Source organism: Felis catus, chromosome C1, assembly GCF_018350175.1.
Source record: "Felis catus isolate Fca126 chromosome C1, F.catus_Fca126_mat1.0, whole genome shotgun sequence".
Lineage (NCBI taxonomy): Eukaryota > Metazoa > Chordata > Mammalia > Carnivora > Felidae > Felis > Felis catus.
This window is the reverse complement of record NC_058375.1, coordinates 23,342,737-23,356,340: the sequence shown is the minus strand read 5'-3', so window position 1 is coordinate 23,356,340 and position 13,604 is coordinate 23,342,737. Positions and strand designations below refer to the sequence as shown.

The following is a 13,604-nucleotide window of genomic DNA, read 5'->3' as shown; positions in this document are numbered from 1 at the left end:
TTTTGTCAGTTTCTGTTTCAGTCATTTTAGGAAAAAACAGTTTTATTGGTGAAGTCCTTTGTCGTAGTCCTTGAAACCAGAGGCCCTTTTTAAACTTTGCTTTTGACCTTTTTGGCCTTTATGTTTTAATCAGAAAGCATTTGTTGTGTTCTAGGCATGGTAACTGTTCCACACCTAATTGCTGGAACTTTCTGCACAGGCAGTGACATTCCAGCTACTCCATCATACTTCTGATTCCTTTTTCATCCTTTTTGAAGGTTCCTTTGACACCTGATAAAATTTTTGTTCTTTTCTATTTTAAGCGTTTGCTAAAGAAAAACTCCTTGTGTGTTGGGTTGAAGCCAAGGACGTGTTGGCAAACCTGGCAGTGATTTGGTGTTAGATACTGCATTTTGAGAGAGAAGTGTTGATATTTTAAAAAAATTTTTTTTTAATGTTTATTTATTTTGAGGGAGAGAGAGACAGAGCGTGAGTAGGGGAGGGGGCAGAGAGAGAGGGAGGGAGATACAGAATCCTAAGCAGGCTCCAGGCTCTGAGCTGTCAGCACAGAGGGCGACGCAGGGCTTGAACTCACGGATCGTGAGATCATGACCTGAGCCGAAGTCAGATGCTTAACCAACTGAGCCACCCAGGCGCCACTAGAGAGAAGCATTTAGAATGGCTTCTGAACTTTCTAGAATGGAGGAGACTCTGTAGATGATAATTTTACCGAGCATGGTGAACTATAGAAGGATGAATGATTATTAATAAAGATATCCCCATTGAGCGTCTCCTTGAGTATTAGGTATTGGTAGATCTCAAATGCTGTATTTAAATCGGTACCTTTTAAAAGAAATTTGAATTTAACAGCTTTTACATCATAAAGAGAGATAGTAAGCTAACTCCAAGGATAGTGTTTTACAAAGTAATTTTTGTGATTTTGTTAGATGTTAAAATGTTACTTATAAATTTTATACATGTGTTTCCATAAAATCCAGACTTGATAGCTACTGATGAAATTAAAATATATACATATTGGCAGTGGACCTAAGAACTTTGATTAGTCATCAGGGTCCCACACAGTTTTCTAGAGACTGGACATAAAGGAAACAACGTTTCTCTCATTAAAACGGGGCTCAGTAGTCTGGACTCCCTCTTTTTTCAGGCATATTGTCCATTCCCCTGTCCCCTGACCTTTCCTACAACTCCTAACCACACATAAGCCTAGTTCATAATGCCCAATGATAATGATGGTTTCATTGATGTTGTATTAGTTCTTGAACTATTAGTATTTGCCATATATGTGTACATGCTGTTTACTTTTCCTAGAGTGAGAGCTCTTCTGGATCTTGGTGCAAACACTCCCCTGGGCAACCTCCTTTGACTCTTCTGTGTGGATTAAAGCACTCTTTCTCTTGGAAAGTCTGTTAGATTCCTTAGGTCACAAATAAATATTTTGATAGTAATTAGCTATTGGTTATTGATTATCTCCTGGGTACCAGGTATTGTGCCTTGCAGAAGTTAATTCGAATGCTCCCAACATATTTGCAGGATCAGCTGTTACCCTTAACTAATTTTACAGAGAAGGGAATAAGAGACTGGGAGTAAATTGTCTACACATCTCTTCTTGCCAGTGTGGATGGTGTTGTTTCTTTTATGCTCATTTAATAAATAGCTAGTGGTGTTTCTCTTTTATATTGTTTACCCAGTGGTACCAAGAATAATCTGTACCCAGGTTCCTGACCATATGTCTAACTTTTTATAAATAGCAAAGTGATAGTGAAAGTGATCCGAGAAGAACTTTGCCTTTGGAAAACATTGCAAAACGCATTTTATAATTTTAGCCTCGGTCTGTGGGTTTTGCATTTTTACTTACTGGAGCATATAGATCACGTGGAGTAGATTCTTCAGAGCATTCAGAAAAAGAATGATTACCAGCATTTTGGTGCCCATGTTTCATTAATAAAAAGTAGATCCTTCATCACAGTGGCAGAACTGGTGTTCTGTACTGAAATGGCAGTGCTCTTGACACCTCTCCATTTAGATTGCCGTCTGTTGTGAAATTTATGAGAGGAGAAATAGAAACAGCTCGGAGGCCTCCTAAATCCAGTCCTGGTGAGCTCATTCGGGACCATTTGGGCCTTGTCGAGTACCAATAGTGTGATAGGGTAGAGAAGATGTTCTTATATTCTATAAAGGAAATACAGACCTTTTGGGGTGTGTGTGTGTGTGTGTGTGTGTGCGCGCCCCTTTAGACACAGCTATTTTAGTCTAATTATGTGGGTAAATTACCTCTGTTTACCTATCTAAACTCCCCTTCCCACTCCATCCTCCTCCTCCTTGACGCACTTTTTGTCAGAGCACTGACACTGTGTTTAGACTTAGTTATCTGTCTTCGTTCCCTGGAATGAAAGCTTTAAGAGGGCAGGGGCTTTGTTTGTCTTGTTCGTTGTCTTGTCTCTAGTACCTGCCAGATGGAAGGCATGAAGTATTTGATTAATGAATCCTCACTTTTATAGGCTTTTGGCTGCTTGTAAAGGTAATAATGTTTAAGAGTGGTAGAATGAGATTTCATTCAATGAAATGTTGTTAATTGAACTTTTATCCTAACAGCCATGCCATATAAAACATTATAGGAGAAATGGTTTACAACTACCAATTTAAAAAAGTTGACCCAACTTAAGCACACGGAGGGTCTTAGGTATTTCCAATGAGAAGAAAGTAGTTGATTTATTTCTGTCTCCCAGGTTCTCCGTGGAGGAGCCAGCCAGCGTCCTTTGACCCCAAATCAGAACCAGCAGGGACAGCAAACAGATCCACTAGTGGCAGCTGCAGCAGTGAATTCTGCCCTTGCTTTTGGACAAGGACTGGCTGCAGGCATGCCAGGTGAGGCTGCATTGTTGTTCCTCATGCTTTGAGGGAAAAAACAGTCTGCTTGTTGGGGGAGACTGAGAGGAAAACAGGCGGTGCTTTCAGCTTGCGTAGCAGACTTGTCACGATTTGGGGACTGGCAGGGATGACATACACTTGCCCTCACTTAGACCATCGTTCGTTGATGAGAGCACCTGATTGTTCTGAGCCAGTCTTAATCTTACATGTGTCTCTCCACACACTGCTTGGAGTATGCTGTTGTCCTTTGGTGGTGATCTGTTCTGGCCCTTGGGACTGGGGATGATGGAAGGAGCGGGCAGGCTACTTTAGCATCACTCCCAGGTTCTAGTCTTTATGCTGATGTCTTTGAACAGTATTACGGAAGAAGTTCCTAGTGTTCCTTGATGGGGCCATCCCTTACGTTTCTGGGATTTCTCCTGAGCCGACAGCAGAGGTGCTTTGTGGTTCCCTACCTGTGGTTGATCTTCACCTCGAGCAGATGTTATTCTTGGCTCACTGTCACCTGGTCCTGTTCTTTGCACGGGTTGGAAGTAATTTGTGCTTCTTCCTTTGAAACAGGTCCTTGTGAGACCTCAGCATAAATTTATGGATTCTTACTGATCATGGAGCGTAGCCACATTAACTGATCTACTTAGGAATTCACCGAGTAACTTTAACCTGCACCATTTGTTGTACGAGTTACGAAACATTCAGCTTTTATTGGGAAGTCACCTGTAATTTCTCCTGTGGCTCAATAGCATTTGGAGATTCCATGAGGTGCTGAAAGATCCTATTATTTGACGTGTGTCTAGGTTTTACCTGGTAACTTGCAGGGTATTTGTGCTTAGACTGTTACGAGGTATGGAAGTACTACGTTGTGATCATTGATACTCTGTTATTTTCGTAGTCGAGGAAACTGTAAAAAAAATTGTCAGGGTATGATTTCTGGTGGTAACCTTGGTTGGCACTTGGAAGAGCGCAGGTTTCCCTGGCCCGCCGAATTCCCTTTCTGACACTTAGCGGATGATGAATAATACTGTACCATTCTGTGCCAGACACCATGCGAGATCTTTCGCATTCCTCCTCTGATCGTCTCAAGACTTTTATGAGGCAGGTATTCTTATCATCGTCACTGGGGAAATGGGATGCGCAGAGATTCAGGGTCATACCGCTGTCCAGGTAGTGAAGCCAGGATAGAAATCTGCGTCTGTCGGTCCCCACGGTCAAATCTGTGACTGTTTACAGTCTGCTGGCGCCCAGGAGGCCCTGGTAGCTTCCTGTCTACTCACATGTGGCTTGACATTCCCAGGTTATCCGGTCTTGGCTCCTGCTGCTTACTATGACCAAACGGGTGCCCTCGTGGTGAATGCAGGGGCGAGAAACGGTCTCGGGGCTCCTGTGCGGCTGGTCGCTCCCGCCCCAGTCATCATCAGTTCCTCAGCCGCTCAAGCAGGTGAGCTTCCCGCTCCGTGAACTCCTGCCAGAGATCCAAAATGGGCGACGGACGATGTTCTTACGGTCTGTTGAAATGTACTTCATTTGACAGTTCTCGATATAGCAATTCTGCCCTGTAATATTTCAAAGAGAAAAGCAGAAGCAGCAAGTGACCTCGATAGATTCTGTTGACAGCCATGTGCCAGCTGGTTAGCAGCAAGGACCTGCTCCACCGTGAACATAGGAAGTTGGATTACTCACGCACAACGGCACCGCTGGCAGCAGTCCAAGGCTGATTTCACAGAAATCCATGTCATTATTTTCAGATAATGTTTTTTTTTAAATATGTTGTTTTTGTTTTTCGGGGTGGAGGCGGGACGGAGGGAGTAGTGAGAAGTGGCAGAGCAATACATTTTGATGGGGGATAAACGATACGTAGGTTTTTGTTTTAGGCTTTGTGTGTGTGTGTATATATATATTAGGAATGTAAATTAGGAGCAACGGCGGAAACATCTAGAAGAGAGCAACATGTTTAGGAATTCGAGGGACTTGAGTATATTGATGACAGTGGTTCTGGAAAAGTCCTCAACAATGATATTTGTGGAACTTGAGATTTGAGGAAGTAGTTGTAGTTAAAACAGCTACGTTTGACATCTGTACCTGTTTTAAACTGCAGACTCCTTAAAGCTGCCACCATAGTGAATTTGGCTTCGGTGGTATTTTGACTTCACATTGGAAGCAGAAATAGAAAATAGAAGCTTCAGATGAAGGGATCGAAGGCAGATTTGCGTAGTTGTGTACGAGGCTCACGTCCACTTCGAAGAGATAGGACGGCGTTACGGGGTTTTCGGAAGGATGACACCGTGGCTGGGGAACGCGGCCAGTCCCTTTCACAGCCCAATGGTTTGCTTTCTTCTTCGTAGCTGTTGCAGCGGCCGCAGCTTCAGCAAATGGAGCAGCCGGTGGTCTTGCTGGAACAACAAATGGACCGTTTCGCCCTTTAGGAACCCAGCAGCCCCAGCCCCAGCCCCAGCAGCAGCCCAGTAACAGCCTGGCATCCAGCTCTTTCTATGGCAACAACTCTCTGAGCAGCAACTCACAGAGCAGCTCCCTCTTCTCCCAGGGCTCAGCCCAGCCTGCCAACACGTCCTTGGGATTTGGAAGTAGCAGTTCTCTCGGCGCCACCCTGGGATCAGCCCTTGGAGGGTTTGGAACCGCAGGTAGAAATCAGACTTTATGTGCTGTTAAAACTGAATTGTAATTACTTTTACAATCTTTATGGAACACTGACAGTGCATGGAATCCTGGACAGATGCCCCAGGCAGATCTGGACCGACCCCCGTGGGAAGCCGGCCGTCCCACATATCTGAGATGATGGACTGTTAAAATCAAGTTTTTAGGGTTGGGGCCGATTTCAGTTTTATGCTTATGTTGCTACTTATTTATACTCTCAGAGTCGATTTGTTTCAGGGATCGGAAAACCAGGGGCGATTTTTTTCAGGCATTGGGAAGAACGTGGAGGGAAGCGTAGAAATGTGGACACTAAAAACTGAGGGAGGAGGACTTACCAAAGACCACAGGGTAGCGTACCCCACAGTCTGCAGGCCTTGAAGAGTCAGGAATTTTCTCCAGTCTTCTGAGAAGAATTAAGGTGGATATTATGGCAAAGTGGGAAGGCGGAAATTAGACCAAGATATTTTTAATGTTTTGATGGGAGAGAAAAGCAGGGAAGGAGTAAGGGAAACAGTGGGATAATTGCAGTGTTTGTAAAACCATGTGATCTCCGAACAGCAGGGCATGTTTGAGAGCAAGAATCTTCAATTGGAATTGGGGGCTAGCAGTAACTCTTGATCAAACCCATTGAGAAAACAGGCTTTCATATGTAAGTCTTGTGTAGGGGGACGATACCCCATTTACAAATCTTTTTTTTTTCTGTACTCCATTTTTCTACTAGAACCTTTGGGTTGATGAAAGGCATTCTTTCTAGCCCATTTTCTTTCACCTTTTCCATAGCTTATGTGGCCGTCAGAGCTTTTTAACCCATCCCCACCCCATAATATGTGACACCAAAGGAAGGTAAATTTAGCATTCGTGTGATGGTTTGAGCAAAAGTTTCATGTTAAACCGAGCCATGTCCTCTTTATTACTTTACCTGCCCCTAGAACTGCCACATGAACAGTTAGGCTGTCTCTGCTGACAGATTTGCGGTGGTAAGGAGTCTGGATCAAAGTGTTAGGAACAGGTCACTGGGCTTGTTCTTCAAAGAACAGGCCTTTTCTTATCTGCATTGTTTTAATTCCATTTTAGTTGCAAACTCCAACACTGGCAGTGGCTCCCGCCGTGACTCCCTGACTGGCAGCAGTGACCTTTATAAGAGGACATCGAGCAGCTTGACCCCCATTGGACACAGTTTTTATAACGGCCTTAGCTTTTCCTCCTCTCCTGGACCCGTGGGCATGCCTCTCCCTAGTCAGGGACCAGGACATTCACAGACACCACCTCCTTCCCTCTCTTCACATGGATCCTCTTCAAGCTTAAACCTGGGTAAGAACCATTACTCTAACACCACCTTGAACTCTAGAAACCTCTTGCCACTGATGACATTACAAGTACTTTGCGTACGCAAAGGACAGTCCCTTTATCCCAGGAGCGCCCTGGGTGTTCTGTGCCTTCCTTAAGTGCCTCATGTTATACAGGCTGTACCTAGATAGCATAGCAGTTTCGGGTTTATTCAAGTTTGGGTGCGTCCCCTGTATATTCACTTCAGCTTCCGTCTGAACATCTTGTTCTTGGTCTACACGTGGGAGTCTTTCATGAGAAGCCCAGTACAGATTCATTTTCAGTAAAGCTGGAAAACACAGAGACACAGACAAAGAATGTGTTCACCTAGTGTCACCACCGAAATATCACAATTAATATTTTGCCTTATTTTTCAGACTCCCTCCCCCCCATGTTTACGCTTAATATCTTTTCCACAGAAAACACTATGTAAAAAATTTGCCAGATTCTTACAATTTTTTTATATAAACTACCTAGTATGCTAATGAGTATAGAAGTGTATTTCTCAACTATATGTTCAGGTTGTTACTGTGTACGGGGATTTAAAAAATGTTACCATCTAGATCCTAAAATGAGGAAAGAAAAGAGGATTGTAAACAGCAGACTGTAAGAATGAAAAGAAACTTTGTATTAACACTTTGGGTGGCAAATTCCTAAATCTTGGAAGAGGTGGAAGACGGTGCATACTTCCTTCCCTTGGTTATTTATTGGGTGTGGATTCTGAAGCACTGATTTTTTCTTTAGGTGGGGGAAGTTGAGGCTTTGGAGTAGAGTGACCATATAATTTATCGTGCAGCCCAGGGCATGTTTGAGAGTGGATGGGAGTGCTGTTAATAATTACTCTGATGATAGACCTAAACTGGCAGTGCCCTGGGAAAAATCATCGTGTTTGGGTACTTCCCCCAGAAGATTCTGGTTTTTGTTTTTTTGTTTTTTAATCATCTATTTATTATTATTATTATTTTTTTAAAAAACATATTTTTTTAAGAGCAGTTTTAGATCCATAGCAAGATTGAGGGGAAAGTACAGGGATTACCCCCACACCCTCTGCCTTGTGCTCGTGCACACTCCTCCATTATCAGTGTCCCCCGGCAGACTGGGACCTTTGCAACAGTGACCTCATTAACATCGTTGTCATCCAGAGTTTGTAGTTTACGTGGACTGTTTTCAGTTTTCACCAGCAAGGTTAGAAGTGGCTTTACGGGCTCTGAAATGAGAACTGACTAAAAACAAATAGTATGCTTTCATTTGGAAAGACAAAGACCGCAAAGTGATCTATAAAAATCAAAAAAGTCTCGAAGGGGATAGGATAATAGAGTTCTTATTCTGGGACTGGAAAGTGCGGTCGCTGGGTTGGAGTGGTGGGTTTTCAGGCAAAGCTGTGTACGCACATATGCATTTGTGTGAGTGTGTTTGTGTCCTGCAATCTCCGAGGTCAGAGCTGTTCTTGTAGAACTCATGGGCTCAGGTTCCATATGGACGTTACTTTAGAAAAGTTGTGGGGACATTCCAGATGGGTAAATACGTGTTGGACAGAGAAGGCAGTGGGGTCCGTCGCACGGCAGGGTTTCCTAGTGACAGAATGCTTCCCTTTAAAGACTGAGGGTTAATGCAGATCATTAGGGTTAAACGAAAGTCCCAGTTTAGTATATAGATGGAAGGAGCTAACGCTTAGTGGTTATTATTGGCTGCTATTAATGGTTTTGGGTGGTGTACATATGACTCAGGCAGGAATTAGGTATTTTGCCCATGATACAAAGTGAGGAAACTGCCTTAAATATCTTGCCTAGGTCTTCGCATTCTCTGAAGGGATTTAGTGTCAAACCTCTTCGGCCCTGAAGCCTGCACTGTCAGTGTGCATGTCCTGGCCCGTGACATACCCAGGGTATCTTTTAAACCAGTGTTTTCATCACGTCCAGAAAGTCTCTCTTTTTAATTCCTCGAGTTAAGCATTTGAACTGTGTCAGCTAATAATCTGACATTTGTAGTAAAGAAACTAAATCTACAAACATTTTTACTTTACTAAAAAAAAAATGTTTTCAACGTTTGTTTATTTTTGAGAGAGAGTGAGGGGGTGGGGGAGGGGCAGGGAGAGAGGGAGACAGAGGATCCACAGCAGGCTCCGGGCTGATGGTGGAGAGCCTGATGTGGGGCTTGAACCCATGAACTGTGAGATCATGACCTGAGTCGAAGTTGGACGGTTAACCGATGGAGCCACCCAGATGCCCCAATTTTTTTTTTTTTTTTTTTTTTAATTTAACAGTTTTTTTGGTTAAGAGACAGATGGTAAATATTGTAGGCTTGCAGGTCAGGTGGCCTCTGTAGTAAGTATTCAACTCTGTTGTGAGGTACAAAATTGGCCACAAACAAAATGTAAATGAATGTGTAGCTCTCACGCAGTCAAACTTTATTTATAAAAATAGGTGGCAGGCCAGATTTGTCCTGTGGGCTTTAGCTACAGGTTGGCTCTGTCAGCCTCTGAACTAGGTGCTGTGGTTCTTGGTGTTTGAAAATGGGGCTGGAAACAATACTTGGGTGCATGGTGCCTTTCCTCTTTCCAGTATATCTGCAATTAAATCCTTCTTAATTATGTTCCCCCTGTGAGGTAGGCAATAACTGTTGGTGTGAGTCATTTCTCATTTTAAGGACTCCTGCTGCCCACCTGGCTTTATTTTTAAACGTATCTTCCCTTTTGAAACAGTTTACCTCATTTAAGCAACTTAGTTGTATGTGTTCGCATTGGACTTCCATTGCTACGCGTGCTGTGTAAACCATACATGTCATTCCTGAGGAACTTTGTGTCTTGATCGGTAGAGCTTTGCCTCTGCTCGGTCTGTTTGCTTGACAGAAGGGTTGTCCTATGCTTTAGTCCTAACCTAGACAAAACAGAGGTGTGGGAATTCCTTTCTTTTCTTTTCTTCTTTTCTTTTCTTTTCTTTCTTTTCTTTTCTTTTCTTTTCTTTTCTTTTCTTTTCTTTTCTTTTCTTTTCTTTTCTCTTTTCTTTTCTTTTCTTTTCTTTTCTTTTCTTTTCTTTTCTTAATTTTCTTAATTTTCTTTTCTTTTTTCCTTTCCTCCCCTCCCCTCCCCTCCCCTCCCCTCCCCTCCCCTCCCCTCCCCTCCCCTCCCCTCCCCTCCCCTCTCCTGTTTATTTGTTCATTTTGAGAGAGAAAGAGTGCCCAAGTGGGGGAAGGGCAGAGAAAGAGAGAATATATCCCAAGCAGGCTCTGCATGGTCAGTGCAGAGCCTGATGTGGGGATCCAACTCCAGAACTGCGAGATCCTGACCTGAGCCGAAGTCAGACGTTCACTTAACTGACTGAGCCACCCAGGTGCCCTGGGGATTGGTTTCTAACGGTGTCCATACAGAGGTCCTTAAAGACATTTTGGTGCCGGAAACTTGACATTTCTTTACCAAATACATGTTGGACCACACCTAGTAGAGTTTCTACTGACACCGCTGCCCTGCTGACACCGGCCATTAGTTCTTGGGTCACTAACCGCCATGCTGTGCATTTGCATCCATTGTGTTAAATGCTCACATAACTCTGTTACACACAGGGAAAATTAAACTCAGCACGGTCTGGTGACTTTCATAATAACACACAGCTAGCAAGTGTTTGAATGTGCATGCCAGCCTGTATATCTCTTGTTTTCCCACTGTGGGTCTTTTCTCCATGATATTTTCATACTTCTTCCCCGAAGCCACATGTGTTAGGATACTATCAAAATGATCAATGACCTGCTTAGTTTACTTAGTTTTTTTTTCCTCATTATTTATTCAATAATCATTTGTTAGTAAGACTAACTAACGTAAGACTCCTAAAAATTTTTTTTAATGTTTATTTATTTTTGAGAGAGAGAGAGAGAGAGCAAGTGGAGGAGGGGAAGAGAGAGGGGGAGACACAGGATCCAAAGGAGGCTTCAGGCTCTGTGGTGACAGCTCAGAGCCCTGATGCGAGGCTCGAACTCACAAGCTGTGAGATCATGACCTGAGCTGAAGTCAGCTGCTTAACCAACTGAGCCACCCAGGCTCCCCCAAGACTCTTTTTTTTTTTTAATGTTTATTTTTGAGAGAGAGAGCGCACGCACGCCTGAGAGCATGAGTGGGGGAGGGGCAGAGAGAGGGCAGGGACAGAGGAACCAAGGCAGGCTCCCACCTGACAGCAGCATAGCCCAACGTGGGGCTCGAACTCAAGCACCATGAGATCATGACCCAAGCTGAAGTTGGACGCTCAACCTATTGAGCCACCCAGGTTCCCCTACATGAGACTCTTAAATGCTTTTTTCCATTACCCATTGTTTAAAGACCAATATTCTTTTCTTAAGGACACAACTTTATTGAGTTATATTTTACATATCATAAAATTCACCCATTTCAGGTGTATAATTCACTTTCTGAATTGTGCAACCATCACCATAAATCGATTTTAGAACATTGTCATCCCCTCGGTAAGATTTCTCAAGACCAGTTACAGTTAATCTGTTAGCATTCACACCCTTAGCCCCTGTCAACCACTGGTCTACTTTCTGTTTTTAAATTTGCCTTTTCTGAACATTTCGTATAAATGGAACTGTACAGTATGTGATCTCTTTTGTTTGGCTTCTTCCCTTCTCACGGTGGGTCGTCCCTCCTACTCCTTCTCATGTTTTTGAGATTTAATCCATGATCTTGTGTGTGTGTCAGTCGTTTGTTTCATTTTACTGCCAAATTGTCTTCTTTTTTATGGATATGCCACATTTTGTCTAACCATTCACAGTTGAAGGATTTTGTTGATTACAGGTTTTGGCTTCTGGAGATTATTCTGCTGTGAATGTTTGCATGCAGGTCTTTCTTTGGTCACATGTTTTTATTTCTCTTCTAGTAGAATTGCTGAATTGTGTTTTAGTTTTATGTTAAACCTTTTGAGAAAGTGCCAGATTGTTTTCCAAGTTGGTACACATTTTACATTCCCATCAGCAGTGTATGAGGGCTCCAGTTTCTCTATATCCTCACCAATGTTGTGCTTTTCTTATTTAAAAAGCTCTTCTGGTGGACTTGAAACAGTATGCCATTGTGGTTTTAATTTCCGTTTCCCTTATGACCAGTCATGTTGAGCGTCATTTCATGTGTTTATTAACTATGCGTATATCTTTGGTGTAATGTCTGCTCATATTTTTAATAATTTGGATTGTTTGTCTTCTTGTTGAGTTGTAGGAATTCCTGGAATTCCTGTAGAAGTTCCTTTTTATATTCCTGGATAGAAGTCCTTCATTAGATACCTGCCTTGCATGTAGTTTCCTCTGGTTTCTTGCTTGTCTTTTCATTAAAAAAAAATTGTTTCTTTAATGTGTATTTATTTTTGAGAGAGAAGAGAGAGACAGGGTGCGAGCAGGGGAGGGGAATAGAGAGGGGGAGACACAGAATCCGAAGCAGGCCCCAGGCTCCTAGCTGTCAGCACAGAGCCCGATGCAGGGCTCGAACTCAGGAACCGTGAGATCATGACCTGAGCCGAAGTCGGAGGCTTAAACGACTGAGCCAATCAGGTCCCCTTGTCTTTTCATTTTTTAAATAGTCTCTTTTGAAGTGCAGTATTTAATTTCGATGAGGTCCAGTTTTTCATGCTTTCTGGTTCAGAAGAAATCTTTGCCCAACTCAGGGTCTTAAAGATTTTCTCCTTTTTTATTCTAAAAATGTTATTGTTTTAGTTCTTACAGTTAAGTCTGTCATCCATTTTGAGTTAATTTTGTGATATTGCCCGAGGTGGAAGTTCATCTTTTTGCGTGCACCAGTTTCCCCAGTAAAGTTTTGAAGTTTTCAGTGAACAGGTCTTACGTGTCTTTTGTTAAATTTGTTTCTACAGATTCTATTTTTCTTACGGTATTGTGAATGGAATTGTATTCTAGGTTTGGTTTTGGATTGTTTGCCGCTTGTTTATAGAAATGCAGTTGTCGGGGCGCCTGGGTGGCGCAGTCGGTTAAGCGTCCGACTTCAGCCAGGTCACGATCTCGCAGTCCGTGAGTTCGAGCCCCGCGTCGGGCTCTGGGCTGATGGCTCAGAGCCTGGAGCCTGTTTCAGATTCTGTGGCTCCCTCTCTCTCTGCCCCTCCCCCGTTCATGCTCTGTCTCTGTCCCAAAAATAAATAAACGTTGAAAAAAAAAATTAAAAAAAAAAAAAAGAAATGCAGTTGATTTTTGTATATTGATCTTGTATTCTGCGCACTTGCCATATTTATTAATTAGCCGTAATAGATTTGGATGGATTCCTTACAATACTCTATATATAGGGTCATGTCACTTGTGAATAAAGAGTTTCCCAATAAACAGACAAACAAACAAGAGTTTTCCAGTCTGGATGCCTTTTATTTCCTTTTCTTGTGTGATCGTCTAGAACCTCCAGCACTGTGTTAAATACAGTAGATGAGAGCACACATCCTTGCCTTGTTCCCGATCGTGAGGATGAAGTGTTACTCTTTTCCTCTTAAGTATGATCATTGTATGTTTTCCATAGATGCCCCTTATCAGGTTAACTTCTGTTCTGAGTTTAAGAGTTCTGCTATGAATGGGTTTTGGGTTTTGTTAAATGTTTTTTCTATGTTTATTGATGATTATGTGGTTTTTATCTTTTATTCTGTGAATACTGTATGCCACATTAATAATTTTTGGATGTTAATCCACGCTGGCATTGCAGGGATAAACTCCACTTGGTCATGTTGGAGTTGGTTAATATTTTTGTTGAGGAGTTTTGCATCTATATTCATGAAGGATATCTGTCATTTTCCTTT

General features: G+C 42.6%; 1 protein-coding gene and 1 non-coding gene across 24 annotated transcripts in view; both read left to right on the top strand.

Annotated features, from left to right (window-relative positions):
* Window positions 1-13,604, top strand: part of PUM1 (pumilio RNA binding family member 1) — a 132,936-nt gene that overhangs the window by 91,637 nt on the left and 27,695 nt on the right. For 20 of the 23 annotated variants that reach the window (XM_045035436.1, XM_045035437.1, XM_045035443.1 and 17 more), the window contains 4 exons: window positions 2,727-2,865; window positions 4,160-4,303; window positions 5,208-5,504; window positions 6,592-6,828. In XM_045035436.1, coding sequence (XP_044891371.1) covers window positions 2,727-2,865; window positions 4,160-4,303; window positions 5,208-5,504; window positions 6,592-6,828 — 817 coding nt within the window. The remainder of the gene's footprint in view (window positions 1-2,726; window positions 2,866-4,159; window positions 4,304-5,207; window positions 5,505-6,591; window positions 6,829-13,604) is intronic. The other 3 variants (XM_045035435.1, XM_045035434.1, XM_045035432.1) reach the window with 2 other exon arrangements.
* On the top strand, window positions 2,986-3,063 carry LOC111562141. The gene has a single exon (XR_002745185.2). It is a non-coding gene; the product is annotated as a small nucleolar RNA SNORD103/SNORD85 (small nucleolar RNA).